The 14232-nt window shown below is 40.3% G+C and overlaps 1 protein-coding gene across 1 annotated transcript; it reads left to right on the top strand.

The window, feature by feature from the left end:
• Window positions 1–8949: 8949 nt before the first annotated feature.
• Window positions 8950–9897, top strand: LOC131479973 (olfactory receptor 5M10-like). Its single transcript, XM_058662252.1, has one exon. It carries the CDS (start codon window positions 8950–8952, stop codon window positions 9895–9897), a length of 948 nt encoding a protein of 315 aa, XP_058518235.1.
• The last annotated feature ends 4335 nt before the right edge of the window (window positions 9898–14232 follow it).

Here is a 14232-nt window from a genome sequence, read left to right as displayed (position 1 = left end):
ACTCCACTGCCATTTCAGATCCCTGCTTCCAATGCAGCTCCATGCAAATGGTTTTGAAAAAGCAGCAGAAAATGGTCACTGTCACACAACGGGAGACACAGATGAGCTCTTGGCCCTTTATTTCTGCTTGTTCAAGCTCTGACCATTGTTGCCATCTGGAGAGTGAAGTAGCAGATGAAAGCTTGTTCTACCTCCTCTTCCTCTCCTCTCTTTCTTTATCTCTCTCCTTCCCTCCCTCTGTTTCTTTTTCCCTCTCCCTGTGTCTGTGTGTCTGTAAATTTGACTTTCAAAACTGAAAAACAAAGCTTTAAATATGTTCAGACTTGGTCTGTTTTTGAAAGCTTTGATTTTACACATGAATTTACTGACCTTTACTATGCATGCATTGGTATTACAACAAAGGATCAAAAAAATTTTATGAAAAAACCATGAGTCAATTTCATGAGAAATACAATGTACCTATATACACTTTTTGAATTCCATTGTCCAAGAATGTTATTTCATATATATGCATAATTTCAGAGGAAGCAAAGAGAACAACAGAAAGAGAAAAGGCGTTTATATTGAATTAGAGTTATAAGGTTATAACTGGGAGGTCCCAGTTATGGAATTAGCAGCTTTACACGAAGCGAAAGGTACAACTGAGCCACATACTCTAACTCCTCATGATCTGATGCCTTCCACTGTGTTCCGTGCATTCAGAAACTGCTCACCATATGTAACTCCTCACCCTGACCCTTCCTACTCCCTCAAACAGAACCAAAATGTATGTCTATTTTTTCTCAGTTTCTCATTCCCAGGTGTCCTATTATAGCAACCACAGTGCATTAAGTCATACTTTTACTGATGTTTTACAGGTACTCTAAACTCATTTATATGACACTGAAATTCTTTGATATTTAATTACTTTACAAAAACATGTATTTTGTGGTCATCTATATTAATTCCACTTATAAGCACTTTAACTTCTCTTAAATATGTAAAATGGACATTCAAAAGTTGTTTCCCAAAGTGGCTGTAACGTTAAACTTCTCATCAGCAGCTGAGATTGTTTATTTAATTTTATATTCTGAATCAGGACTAGATAATCACAGAACAACATTTTTATTATTTTTAGAGTGTGAAAAGAACTTTGTACTATTTTACATTCTCAGTTCATTATTAAATCAAGAAATATGTAGTCCTATTTATGTGAATTTATGAAACATATAAACCTTATCAATGTTCATATATAAAATAAGAATTCCTTATTAATCAAGTCATTTATCAATGTATGAAAGTGTTTCCACCTGGTAGCTTCTGCCTCCAATTTACTTGTGACTATTTTCTCATGTAGTAAAATGTAATTTTAAATCTTGAAGCTCATAAGTCATTGCAATCAAATTGTGTTCCCTTATCGATCCTACATATAGTCATCATATATGTGGTAGAAATATATGTACGTATCTATATGTATTTACCTATATACAGAGAGAATAACAGGATAACAGGAGAATGAGTTACATACAGAAAAGGAAAACATAAAAGCTAGTAGTAGAAATACTTTTTATCAGGAAATGCTCTGAATTTGTGCTGGTGAAGATTTATTTAAAATCATCTATCTGGATTTGGGGAAAGATCTTTTGACTTCATTCTTTGTTCAAAGAATAAGCCCACTAGGTATTAATGGAGGCAGGCAATCTGTGATTAAAAAATGAGTCTTCAACAAAATTAAAATTAAAAAGTAATCAAATAAATGAAATAATCAAAAAATGTATCACCAAGAGCCAAGGAAAAGAAGAGAAAGAAATAATAATCTCAGGGAAGAGAGGGAAAAGCAGCAGGCAACTGATGTCAGCTGTTGCTGGTCTGCGTTTAATGTTTCCCTTAGTCCTATGAAAATATTTTCTCGTAATATTGGTAATTCTTCTGGAAGATCCATGTTTTACAGATCCTCATGAAACATGAATGTGTGGAATTCATTTTGTACAGCACCCATTATTTAAGTGGTTAGTTCTTATGAATGGGACTGATGTTCATTTATTCAAAATATAATTTGACATTGATCAATTCATTAACTTATATTTATCATTTGCAGCAGACAATATGTTCTCAATGTTTCCTGTAATTTGGGTGTACACAGCATAGACATTTAATTAATGCACAAATACACCAAAAGCAGCTTTTGAATGATGTATTCTGGACTAAAGTAATGACATTGAAGCAAATAGAAAATTATTTGACAGCTAATGTTTAATTACGAGATTAACAAGAAAAGATTACTTTTATTCCTTCTGGCATTTTTTCCTACCTTCTTGCTTTCATATATATTTTTTTCTGTTGCAGACACAAAGTCTTTAAAGCTATTGTAATACAAATGGTGAATGTTTTATTTGGAAAGCAAGAACAGCAGCAATAGTTCAGAGGAGAGAGAAAACAGAGCATAAAAAAAAGAGAGAGAGAGATCTCAGAACCTCTGGCCCCTGGGGCCCTCCACTGTCCTCAGTGCTGGTGAGGAGCCTGCATCTCTTGCCTCGCGCCCCCAGGGCCCAGGACAGCGAGGAGCCCCAGGCCCCGTCCGGCTGTGCAGAATTTCCCCGGGCGAGGAGAGGAAGCACAGCCGGGCGCCATGCGGTCCGCCAGGAGGAATAAAAGGGTCCCCGATGGCGGAGGAAGCCTGCGTGGTGCTGCCGCGGAGGGATTGGCCGCACGGTAACTTCCTGCAAGGTGCTGCGGCGGCGCACCCTCAGTCAGCGAAGAAGCAGCAGAGGAAGAGGACGCGTGGCTGGACTCTCCCGAGTGGGAGCAGTTCTCCTGCGGGAAGACGCGCTGCGGGCTCCGTGAGGGGACGTGAAGGGCTCGTGGACTCCAGCTAGCCCTCGTCCCACCTCCTGTCCGCCTGCACCCCGCAGGGGAGGGCCTCGTGGTGGCCTCCATGGTGGACGTGGGGCCCGTGGTGCACAAGGTGGAGTTGGTGTGGTCCCCGGAGTGCCTGGTCTTGGAGCATCGCTGGAGGAGTTCACAGACTCAAAGGACATCTACAAGGTAAGACCCCCATGGTACAGGGGTCCGGGAAGGGGAGGTTGCGGCTTGGCCCTAGCGTGTGTGCGGGAGCCCAGGCGGAGGCTTGTCCTTGGGTGTGGCGTCCAGCTGGGGAGGCTGCGGCTTGGCCGTCAGCAGGGGTGCAAGAGGGTACGTGGCCACTTGTACTCCTGAGAGGGGTTTACTAGGGTGGGCCGCGGCTTAGCCCTGAGTGTAGGTTCCAGGAGGCCAGGTGGTGACTTTGTCCTCAGCGTGGGGTCAGAAGGGTAGGCAGTGGCTTAGCCATCAGCACGGAGTCCGGGTTGGGAGGCAGCAGCTTGCTTTTGGTGCGTGGTCCAGGAGGGCTGGCCTTGGCTTAGGCCTTGGCGTGGGGTCCAGGAAGGCATGCAATGGTTTGGTCATTGGCGCCGGGTCCTAGAGGGCAGGTAGTGTTGTCTTGGTCATTGTTGGTGTCTGTGATTGCAGGCCTCGGCTTGGGCCTCCATTGGGGTGGTTAAGGGAAGCTGGTGGCTTGGTCATCATCTTGAGGTCCCCAAGGGCAAGTGGTAGCTTGTCCATCACACGGCTGCAGGAGGGCAGGTGGCCGCTTGCCTTTCTGCGGGGTTTACCAGGGCAGGCCTTGGCTTAGCACTCAGTGCGGGTTCCAGGGAGCATGGTTGTAGCTTGGCCATCTGCGCGGGGTCTAGGAGGGCAAGCGGTGGCTTGTCCCTAGGTGCAGGGCTTGGTACTTGGTGAGTGTTGCTGGAGGGTAGGCCGTGTCTTGGCCCTTTGTGTGTTGTCTCATGAGGAGGTGTTCAGAGCAGTCAGAGAGACTCAAGAACATGAGTCTAGGCTGAGATGCGACATAAAGCAAAGGAGTTACAACAGGCTGGAAGAGATGCAGAGACTGGGTAAAAAAAAGCACCAGGATTTGGGGGATTTGGCAGCTCTGCAGTGTCTGGAGGCAGCACAGCTGCCATGATCACAGAGCCCATCATTGAAACTGAGAAACCAAAGGTGGTACCTGCACTAGCCAGGCCTTCGGGCCCCACCAAGGCTTTGAAATTTGGAGCCGAAGGAAAGGAAGTAGACAATTTTGTGGACAACTTGAAATCTGAAGGTGAAACTGTCATTTCCTCCCATATGAGCAAAAGTACCTCTGACGCAACCAAAGTGCACACTCCACCCATTAATTCTCCAGAGAATGCCCCTAATTAAAAGTCACCTCTGAGTTCTCCCTAAGCTTGCTCTTTTATTTTCATCTCAAAGTATAGGTACATTTGATGCTTTGTTTTAAAAAAGTTTTCTTTGTAGAAGATTTTAATCTTTCCTTCTTTATCTCTGATTTTTTCTTTGCATACATTCAATCAAGCAGTGGGATCATCTGTATTTGGACACTATGGTTTTCTGGCACTCCTGGAACAAGTTTAACCCATTCTTGATTTTTGGACTATATGCAGGTGAACTGCATAAGGAGATTGAGTTGGCTTTTGGCATTGATCAATATGCATTCATCCTTCCACTTCTTTGCCAGGTTTTCCTGTTAACCCCAGCCTTCCAGTTTAGAATAGTACTGTGAATCCTACTTGGCAGTATTAAAAAGAACTGAGAAGTAGCTTTCAAATGACACAATCCTCTCAAAGATGTTTTAGAGAAGAATGGTTATGTTCATTTAGGTCATGTTGCCTCCTGGTGCTGCCCAGGCTTACAGTTCTCCGCATTTTGGATCCTTACACTGCAACATGCTAGTTCAGGTTTTGTAACCCATGCACATTCCTCAAGTTTACCACCTGCCTCTTTTTGGATACTCTGTCTTTAGTCCCCTCCTTGCCAGCAGAAATGAGATTATGATTTAGAAGGCTGTGGGTTTAGGGAGTTGCTGTACCAGTCCCGTTGGCCCTGAACCAGTGAATAATCTATTTTAAGGCTGTTAGAAGGTGATAGCCAAGTTTAACTTGAGAAAAAGAAATGAAAGATGTGCATAACAGAAACTTTAAAACAGTTTCTGCTAAATTTTTGGTATGAAATAATGATGTATCAGTAAAATTTTTGAAGCAGTGCAACTTCTGCTTTCATTTTGCACAGATGTCTGGAAGTATCATTATATGCTTTTATATCACAACATTCAAGTTTGAGAGATAAAACTAACAATTTGTGTGTGTGAGAGAGAGGGATAGACAGAGAGTAAGAAAGATGGAATATATAAACAAAATAGAAGCTAACTTCCTCTGTCATTTCTGTTCTCAATATAAGAGAAAATGTCTCCCCCAAAATACACCACAGTGAAAGAATTAATTCCTCATGGATTAATTCGTCATGGCTAGGGAAGGTCCCATTTTGGATGTTTCTGGAATTCTACATCTCCACACTAACAAGGAATCTGTGCATGACTGCTCTGACGCTCACCTCCAAAACCCCATGCGATTTTTCTTTGATCACCTCTCCTTTGTAGACATTTGTTTTCTTCCAATATTACTCCAAAGATGCTGATCAATTTCCTTGCAGAACAGAAAACCATCTCTTGTGTGAGGTGCTTCACATAGTGTCTGCTCTGTTCTAACATTAAAAATATTTACAATTCATAGTGTTAGAAAATAAGTTAATTGTGATAGGGCAATTATGATGTTTCTTACATATTCTAATACAAATTTTAAGTTTTCAAAATTTTCTGGCATTTATAAAAAAATTTGTCATCCACATGGAGCTTCCTCTTCATCAATTGAAGTTGTATGTAACTAAACTACGAATTTTTCAACTACATTTTGATTTTTTTTTGGATTGTATTGATCTGAAACTGTTTGTACATTGGATAATACAGGATGTGACAGCATCTTTATGTTTGTAGTCTCTAAGAAATTGTGAACAATGTCCAAGTATATAGCTTTCTATTTTGAACCTTCAGCTTAAATTAACAAATGTTATGAAGTAGCAGTTTAGGATAGGAAGACCCTCAGACCTGTCTCTGGTTTCTAGGATGTTCAGGAATGAACACATCTGGGCAGAGGTCCTCTGATTGGAGCAATTGTCTTGCTTCTGTTCACTGGATTATATCGGCCTTCTGTCACTTATACTCTCTGTAGTCATTCTAACGGTTTTCTCTCAAATTGTTTTGTCTTATGAAATATCTTATAAGATAAAAGTGCATCTAAGCACATTTCCCTTGATTCATATAATTGAAAGATTTCATTTATTTCCCAAGCTAAACTGGATATCTAAGGTATATGCACAGTGAGCTGTCAGCATAAATGTTAGCTAAGGGTTTTGGCCTCAAAGGAGAATCTAGTGCATCAAAAACTTCAAATTAATGTTATGCTCTTGAGGACTAAAAACATTCTAATTGGATCCTCAGAACTGTTTTTCAAATACTTCAGGGACTGTTGCTAATAAAATATATTATAAACCTCTTCACCTTGTTTTTCATAAATGGGATGCGTTAACATTTACAGATAGGTTGCCGCTTGCATTTTTTCCCTTAAAATCACAGGTTAAATTTTTATGTGAAATTGTTATCCCATCATTTTGGGATAAATATTTCAGAAATTTAGTTTGACCTTTCTCCTCACATATCAATCTTTCATTGACTCTGCAAACAGTTCACGATACTTTTGAACGGTTAACTTACTTATATGTCAGGCAGAGGGATACAAAGGGAGAGCTGGAAAAAGACAGAACACTGTTTAGGATGCTTGCACTGGTGTTACAGGCCCAGGTCCTTGAGCCATCACCCACAGCCTGCTCGACCTCATCAACAGTGAGCTGTGCAACAAGTGGAGTAGCTAAGACTAGGACCGGAATTGAAACATATTATGCCAATGCTGTAAGTGGCAGCTTGTCCTGTACATCACAGTGGCAGCCCCAAGACTTCATTAGTGTATGGAAGACTTTCTGATAGATATGTGCAAGTCTGAGCCAAACAAATAATGGTTTCAGGTACAATTCTTCAGGAATTGTTGTGGTCGTATTTTATCTTATTTTTTAATGAATCTTTTTTTAAAGATTTGTGTATTTTTATTGGAAAGGCAGATTTACAGAGAGTAGAAAAAAGAGAGAAAGATCTGTTTGCTGGTTACACCCCAGGTGACTACAATGGCCAAGGCTGAGCTGATCTGAAGCCAGAAAGCAAGAGATTCTTCTGAATCTCATGTGCTTGGTTGCAGGCTTCCAAGGCTTTGGGCCATCCTCTGTGCTTTCCCAGGCCACATGGCAGGAGCTACATGGGAAGTGGAGCAGCCAGGATACAAACTGATGCCCACGTGGGATTCTGGTGCATGCAAGGCGAGGCTTCAGGCTCTGAGCAATTGAGCCAGACCCCATATCATATTTTCACAAAGAAATGATAGAAAGTGGATTAATCTGTAAAAATGATCACATCTGAACACCTGTGCATGCACATAGAATTACATTGAAGACTAGGTTAGTGGGACCAAAAATGTTGATACACTAAAATCAGCATTCCCTCAAAGGCTTACTTCATTATGTATTTAAACGCTGCCTTTTGTAAATCTTCTATCGCCATCTCAACGCATCCCTGTTTCATTTTTATTATTAATTGCCTTTATCTAATGTTACATATTTTTGTCTGTAAGTGTATTGTCTGTTACCTTTCTTCTGCAATTCCTGTCCTTTAGGGTAGGAAATTTTATTTGTTGTTGCTTGCATGATATAGGAAAAAATAACATTTTCAAAACACACTGAAAAGGTGGATACATTTCCATAAATTAGAATAATTCTCAGAAATTAATTATTAACTAAATAAAGTTAAGCCAGAAAGCTGTGCAATTTGTTTCGAGCTTTTTAATTTTTTATTGTAAAGTCAGATATACAGAGAGGAGGAAAGTCAGAAAGGAAGATGTTTCATCTGGCGATTCACTCCCCAAGTAGCTGTAACTGCTGGAGCTGAGCCGATCTGAAGCCAGGAACCAGGAGTTTCCTCTGGTCTCCCATGTGGGTACAGGGTCCCAAGGCTTTGGGTCTTCCTAAACAGCTCTCCCAGGCCACAAGCAGGGAGCTGGATGGGAAGCAGGGATGCCAGGATAGAAATAGGTGCTAATGTGGATTCCAAGATTGTGCAAAGCAAGGATTTTAGCTACTAGGCCACAGCACCAGACCCAGAGAACTGTGAATTTTTAAGAAAATTAGTCATTGAAAGTTCAGCTTCTATTTTATATCTGAAAAAATAACTTGTTTTATGATTGCAGGTATCCTAGAGTTAAAATTTCTTCATTTTTCTGTTTGAATGGTTTAAATGACTTACTGATGTTTAGTTTTTTATTTTTATGTCACTTATTTTAGGAAGTTTTTTTAAGATTTATTTGTTTGTATTGGAAAGTCAAATATACAGAGAGGAGGAGTGACAGAAAGAAAGATCTTCCATCCAATGATTCACCCCCAAAGTGGCTGAAATGGCTGGAGCTGAGCCAATTCAAATCCAGGAGCAAGGAGTTTCTTCCAGGTCTCCCAGGAGGGTGTGGGATCCCGAGGCTTTGGGCCATCCCCAACTTCTTTCCCAGACCCCAGGCAGGGAGCTGGCTGGGAAGTGGGGTCGCTGGGATTAGAACCGGCAGCCCATGTGAGATCTCAGCTCTTGCATTTAGCAGGTAGGCTACCACGCTGGGCTCTATTTTAGGAACTTTTAAAAAGAGAAATGGAGGTGCCTAAAGGACAGATATCCTTGTGTGAATAAACATGAAAACATGAATAACTAGTAATGAATAAACATGTAAATGTGTGAGTTAATGTAAGAAAGTGACAATGAGAAACAGACTTTAATGTTTCTGGGAAAGAAACACAGAAGTACAAGGTAGAAATCAGGAAATTTGGTGATTTCATGCAATGTAACTGTCCCTTGGATCAATAAATATGTGACTGAATTATAAAAGAAGTGGAGTCAATATTAGTGACACAATATTTTCTGCTTGTTGTCACTTTCACTTTTCAAGGTGTAAGAAAATGTCATCACAGCACCAAACAACAGTTACAGAATTCATTCTCCTGGGACTCACAGACAATCCCGTGCTGGAGAAGATCCTGTTCGGGGTGTTTCTGGGCATCTACACAATGACACTGGCAGGAAATCTGGGCCTGATCATGCTCATCAGGACCAATTCTCACCTCCAGACACCCATGTATTTCTTCCTTGGCCACCTCTCCTTTGTGGACGTTTGCTATTCTTCCAACATCACTCCAAAGATGCTGAACCATTTCCTTGCAGAACACAAGACCATCTCCTATGCTGGCTGCTTCACACAGTGTTTCCTTTTCATTGCCCTGGTGATCACGGAGTTTTACATCCTCGCTTCAATGGCAGTGGATCGCTATGTAGCCATTTGCAGCCCTCTGCATTATAGCACCAGAATGTCCATGAGCATCTGTATCTCTCTAGTGGCCTTTCCTTATGTGTTTGGCTTTCTCAATGGACTCTCTCAGACCCTGTTGACTTTTCACTTATCCTTCTGTGGTCCCCTTGTAATCAATCACTTCTACTGTGCTGACCCGCCACTGATAATGCTGGCTTGCTCTGACACCCACGTCAAAAAGATGGCAATGTTCATCGTTGCTGGCTTTACTCTCTCAAGCTCCCTGTTCGTTATTCTTCTGTCCTACCTGTTCATTTTTGCAGCCATCTTGAGAATCCGGTCTGCTGAAGGCAGGTACAAAGCATTTTCTACCTATGGTTCCCACTTGACCACAGTCACCCTATTTTATGGCACCCTCTTCTGCATGTACTTAAGGCCCCCATCAGACCAGTCTGTAGAGGAATCCAAAGTAATTGCTGTGTTTTATACCTTTTTGAGTCCAATGCTGAATCCACTGATTTATAGCCTAAGGAACAACGCTGTGATTTATGCCATGCAGCAAGTACTTAGGGGAAAATTACTTCTGAACATTGGAGCTTAAGCTTCTTACCTTTGTAATCACTACATGTCTGTAATGACATAGTGAATCTCTAAATGCATTAAACTGCAATGCTGTGTTCATTCCTTGTTATGATTGTCAGCTCTGAGACCAATTTATAAAAAACCCTTCTCAAAGTTTGTGTCTATAATACGGAACAAGTTTAGTAAACCATACAATATTGATTCTTGTCTACGGCCATACCACCCTGAACGCGCCGATCTTGCCTGATCTCAGAAGAATATTGATCCTTATTAGTATTCTTTCAGTGAATAATTCAATGTGTATAATTAAGTTTCTACTGTTGGGACAGTGGAAATCCGTCCTCCGTTACGTTGTGTTCCACAAAGCTATATCAGTATGGATAATGGTGTTACCCTGATTGAGCTTCCTGCTTGTTACAAATGAAATATTCACACTGGAATGTCTTGTCGATCAAGGGCTCTAATGCCTGATGAATCACTATAATCTGTTAGGAAACCTAATAATGCTAATTGTATTCATAAACTTTGAGAAAAAATGATCAATCCTTGATTATGAGTTTTTGAGCATGTGGGGCAGTTTCAGTCCTCAACACAGTATCATGTGTTTTCGGGTTTGTTTTTCACAGCAATCACTTTGACTTAGGAATGATTCTGGGAATTATTATCACTTCTCAGAATTCCGTGGAAGATTTAAAAATAATTGCATTTAATGCCTGTTTGGGTCCCATGCTTAACTTGCTGATCTGCAGTCTAAGGAGAAGCAATGTGATCTATGCTGTGCAGCATGTAACTTGGGAAATGTATCATAAAAATGGAGTTTAAACTTCTTTGGTATTTAACATGACTTAACTGTGAATTCCTGAAAGTTTGTATGTCATCATCTACTCTGCCTTTTTAAACTGCCTTCAGAAATTAATGTATTAATATATGAATCCATGCAAATCATTCAGGTAAAACCTACAGTTTGTATATTTTAGGAAACATCTTTGGAAAGCAACTCTGTGTATTAATGTCTACTAATTCCACATGATGAAGTATGATTAATTAATTTCTGACTAAGATGCTATGATTGGAACATTGGAAACCTATCTCCTCTGGGATTAGGATCCATTGAGTTCCAGTAACATTTAAAGCAGGGTCATTGAGTTAGCACTTCTTGCTTGATTGTGATGTAATCTTTAAACCACAATGACTGATGTTGATCAAAGACTCTGCAGCCTTATTCATCACTGTAATCATCTTGTAAAAAATTTATAAATACTCATTCTCCCAAATTTTTAAAACAACTGAATGATTGTGCATTTTCAAGCATATGGAAAAGATTTGATCACTAAAACAAACATAATGGCACTTATGGTATGGATTTCACTGCAGTTACCTTGACTTAGAGGTAATTGATTAGAATTCAATTAGGATTGCCCAGTAAGTTATGTACACCCAAGAATTTCAAGAAATAGAATACAATGAAGTGAATGTGAATATTCATGTATCTGGCTGTGGGATGAAATCCAATATTGACTTTTGTTCATGAAGTTGTCTGTGATGAGCCCAATCCAGGCTTTATCCAAAATTAGCTTAATAAATTTAATGGGACAATAGGAGCTAGACATTGCCTGTATAATAATAAATATATTGTAGTGAACCAAGCAGCTGTGTATTAAAATGTATACAAATGTTTATTGATTATTAAATTCCTTTATAAGTTTGCTATATTTGCAATGTTGACTCTGATTTTAACCAACCCAGATGTCCAAATATAGAGGACTGGATAATGTAAATGTTTTAGATTTACATTGTGGAATACTAGTCAACAATGAAACAAGAATGAAATCCTATCTTTTTCAACAAAATGGATGCAATAGGGTACCATTATTCTTAACGAAATAAGCCAGCTTCGAAAACAAGAAAAAAAAAATGTTTTCTCTGACATATGGAAGCAGGTGTGGAATGCAATATGTATGCATAAGAATGGCATTGTCACGTTGGGATATAATTGCTGTTTTTAGCCTTTGTTTAAACTGTTCTGGAAATGTGATATTCTCACATTTATTTGCTGAAATTTATGTTTATCGATGAATTAAGCCCATGAATATAGAGTGGATTAAAATTACCTCTGTAAAAAACCTAATGCACTTTTAAAACCCTATGCTTCTCGGTGATGGGGCTGGAGAGCAGAGAAATCTTCCATCTCCCTAGCATGTATGAGGCAGACGTAAAGCATAACCTATCAAGAACATAACAGGGAACTTATAGACAACAGACTTGAATCAGCATTAAACAATTATAAAACCACAAAGACATAGCGGGTATCAAGAGTGATCTTGACAACCTCTTAACAGGAGGTCATTTGCACAGAGCAGGGGGATCCCAGAGTGGAGCAGGTGGACAACGGGAGGCTTATATCCCAACGCTGGAGACTCCTGGATCCTCACCAAAGACTATCAGTATGGGCACCAAGGACTACATCCCAACTGCCAAGGAGACCACAGGGAATTGGAGTGCCTTCGGAGGCCGAGAACTCCAAGGTCATCCACTCCCATTTGAATCTCCCACATGGGATAGAAGAAGTCCAAATCCCTCCTCGCAGGGCCCAATGTCACCACAACAACAGCCAGGAGCCCTCAGCAGTCTACACAAACAGAACAATTAACTCCCTTCAGCACTAGGGAGAAGAGCTTTCTCTGTTCCTTACTTAGTTCCAACTCTGGATCCCCAACCTCTCTAACAATGACCATCAGGGTCGCCCCGGAGGCCCCCCAAAACAAAACAAAACAACAAAAAAATTAGAATAGACAGAGAACAACAAGGAAAGCTTAGGACTAGACAGGAAATGATCAGTGGGGACTCACACATACCTTTATCTAGGGTATGGAGGATTTCTCTGCACACCCCTCCCAACAGTGTTCTTTGCCTCAACTGGTGTCATATGCCTTGTTAAAGCTATAAGCCAGTTTAGACTATCCTAAAATCTGCCAAGTTCAGTAAAAATTGTGCTTCAACACAATAAACTGTTAAATACTAACATAAAAATGACACGAGACAGATGAATAGAATCCTATAGCCATTTAAAGGTAGATAGAAGCCAGTTGTATACAAACTAAAATTGAAATGTCAATGAAGTAGTGACAGGATGTGGTTAAGAACCTGCATTTTCTAACATATCAGTCACTCAGTACAATGTCAACTAACCCCCTATAATGTTGGAAACTGTTGTTGATGCTATGTTATGGCTTTTAATTGGTTGGAACGATATTCTGCCAGCTATGCCTTTAGACCAGAGTTGGTCTCCCCAAGAAACTGTTGAATTGTTCTGGATAATAAGATGCTGGACTCTATGCATGGCACATGCTTGCAATGAAAGAAACAAGACTGGATTTGAACTGTAATACTGCAATAAGGTGGAGCAATCCACCATTGGGGGAGGGCACAGAGAGGGGATGGGGGAACACCAGAGCCTATGAAACGATGTTATAAAATGAAATGCAATTTAAAAAAGACAATTACATTCCCACTCTGCCGCTGTGAGGTCAGGATAATAGTTTCTACTTCACAGATTTGGTTAGAATTTAGAATTAGTATTTGTATTAATGTGTAATTAATTTGTCATTTGAGTTTGAGTCCTGCCTCTACTTCTTGACACGTGCTAATGCAAACGCTGGAGGATCAGGTGATATTTCAAGTAGCCAGAATCTATGCCAGTCACCTGGGAGATCCAGATGGAGTTCTGAGCTCTTGCCTGGGTCCTTGCCCAGACCAAGCTATTGTAGGTGTTTGGGGAATGAACCAGTGGAGGGAAGATCTCTCTTTATGTCTGTTTCTCTATCAAATAAAGCATGAAATTAATAAAACTTTTTAGAAGTTGGCTGTCAAAAAAAAAAAGCAGTGAGTAGAAGAGGGATTGTGATTGATGACGGAGGAGAGCAGAGTGTGGTTGTCTTCTTGGAGCTATACCCATGGCCTTCCTATAACCTACTCACATTCTGTAGATCAATAACTACATAAATGAAAAATAAAGGTAAGTTGATCTAAAAACAGCTCAAGCAATGTACATTTGAATCATGCTTTTTGAAAGGGAAATGATGAAGGAATGATTATCTCCATTTCCTACATTTAAATTTTTTTTTTAAAGATTTATTTTATTTTCATTACAAAGTCAGATATACTGAGAGGAGGAGAGATAGAGAGGAAGTGGAGCTGCCGGGATAAGAACCAGCGGCCATATGGGATCAAGGCGAGGACCTTAGCCACTAGGCCACGCTGCCAAGCCCTACATTTAAATTTTTAACCAGAGAGATTGTCACTTCATCCAAGTCACATGGTCACCAAGTCAGGTAAAGGTACACTATTTAATTTC

Source organism: Ochotona princeps, chromosome 4, assembly GCF_030435755.1.
Source record: "Ochotona princeps isolate mOchPri1 chromosome 4, mOchPri1.hap1, whole genome shotgun sequence".
Classification (NCBI taxonomy): domain Eukaryota; kingdom Metazoa; phylum Chordata; class Mammalia; order Lagomorpha; family Ochotonidae; genus Ochotona; species Ochotona princeps.
This window is presented reverse-complemented; position numbering and strand designations above follow the sequence as displayed.

Excerpts from the sequence above, each read along its gene's own strand:
- LOC131479973 (XM_058662252.1), top strand. The coding sequence starts at position 8,950 with ATGTCATCACAGCACCAAACAACAGTTACAGAATTCATTCTCCTGGGA.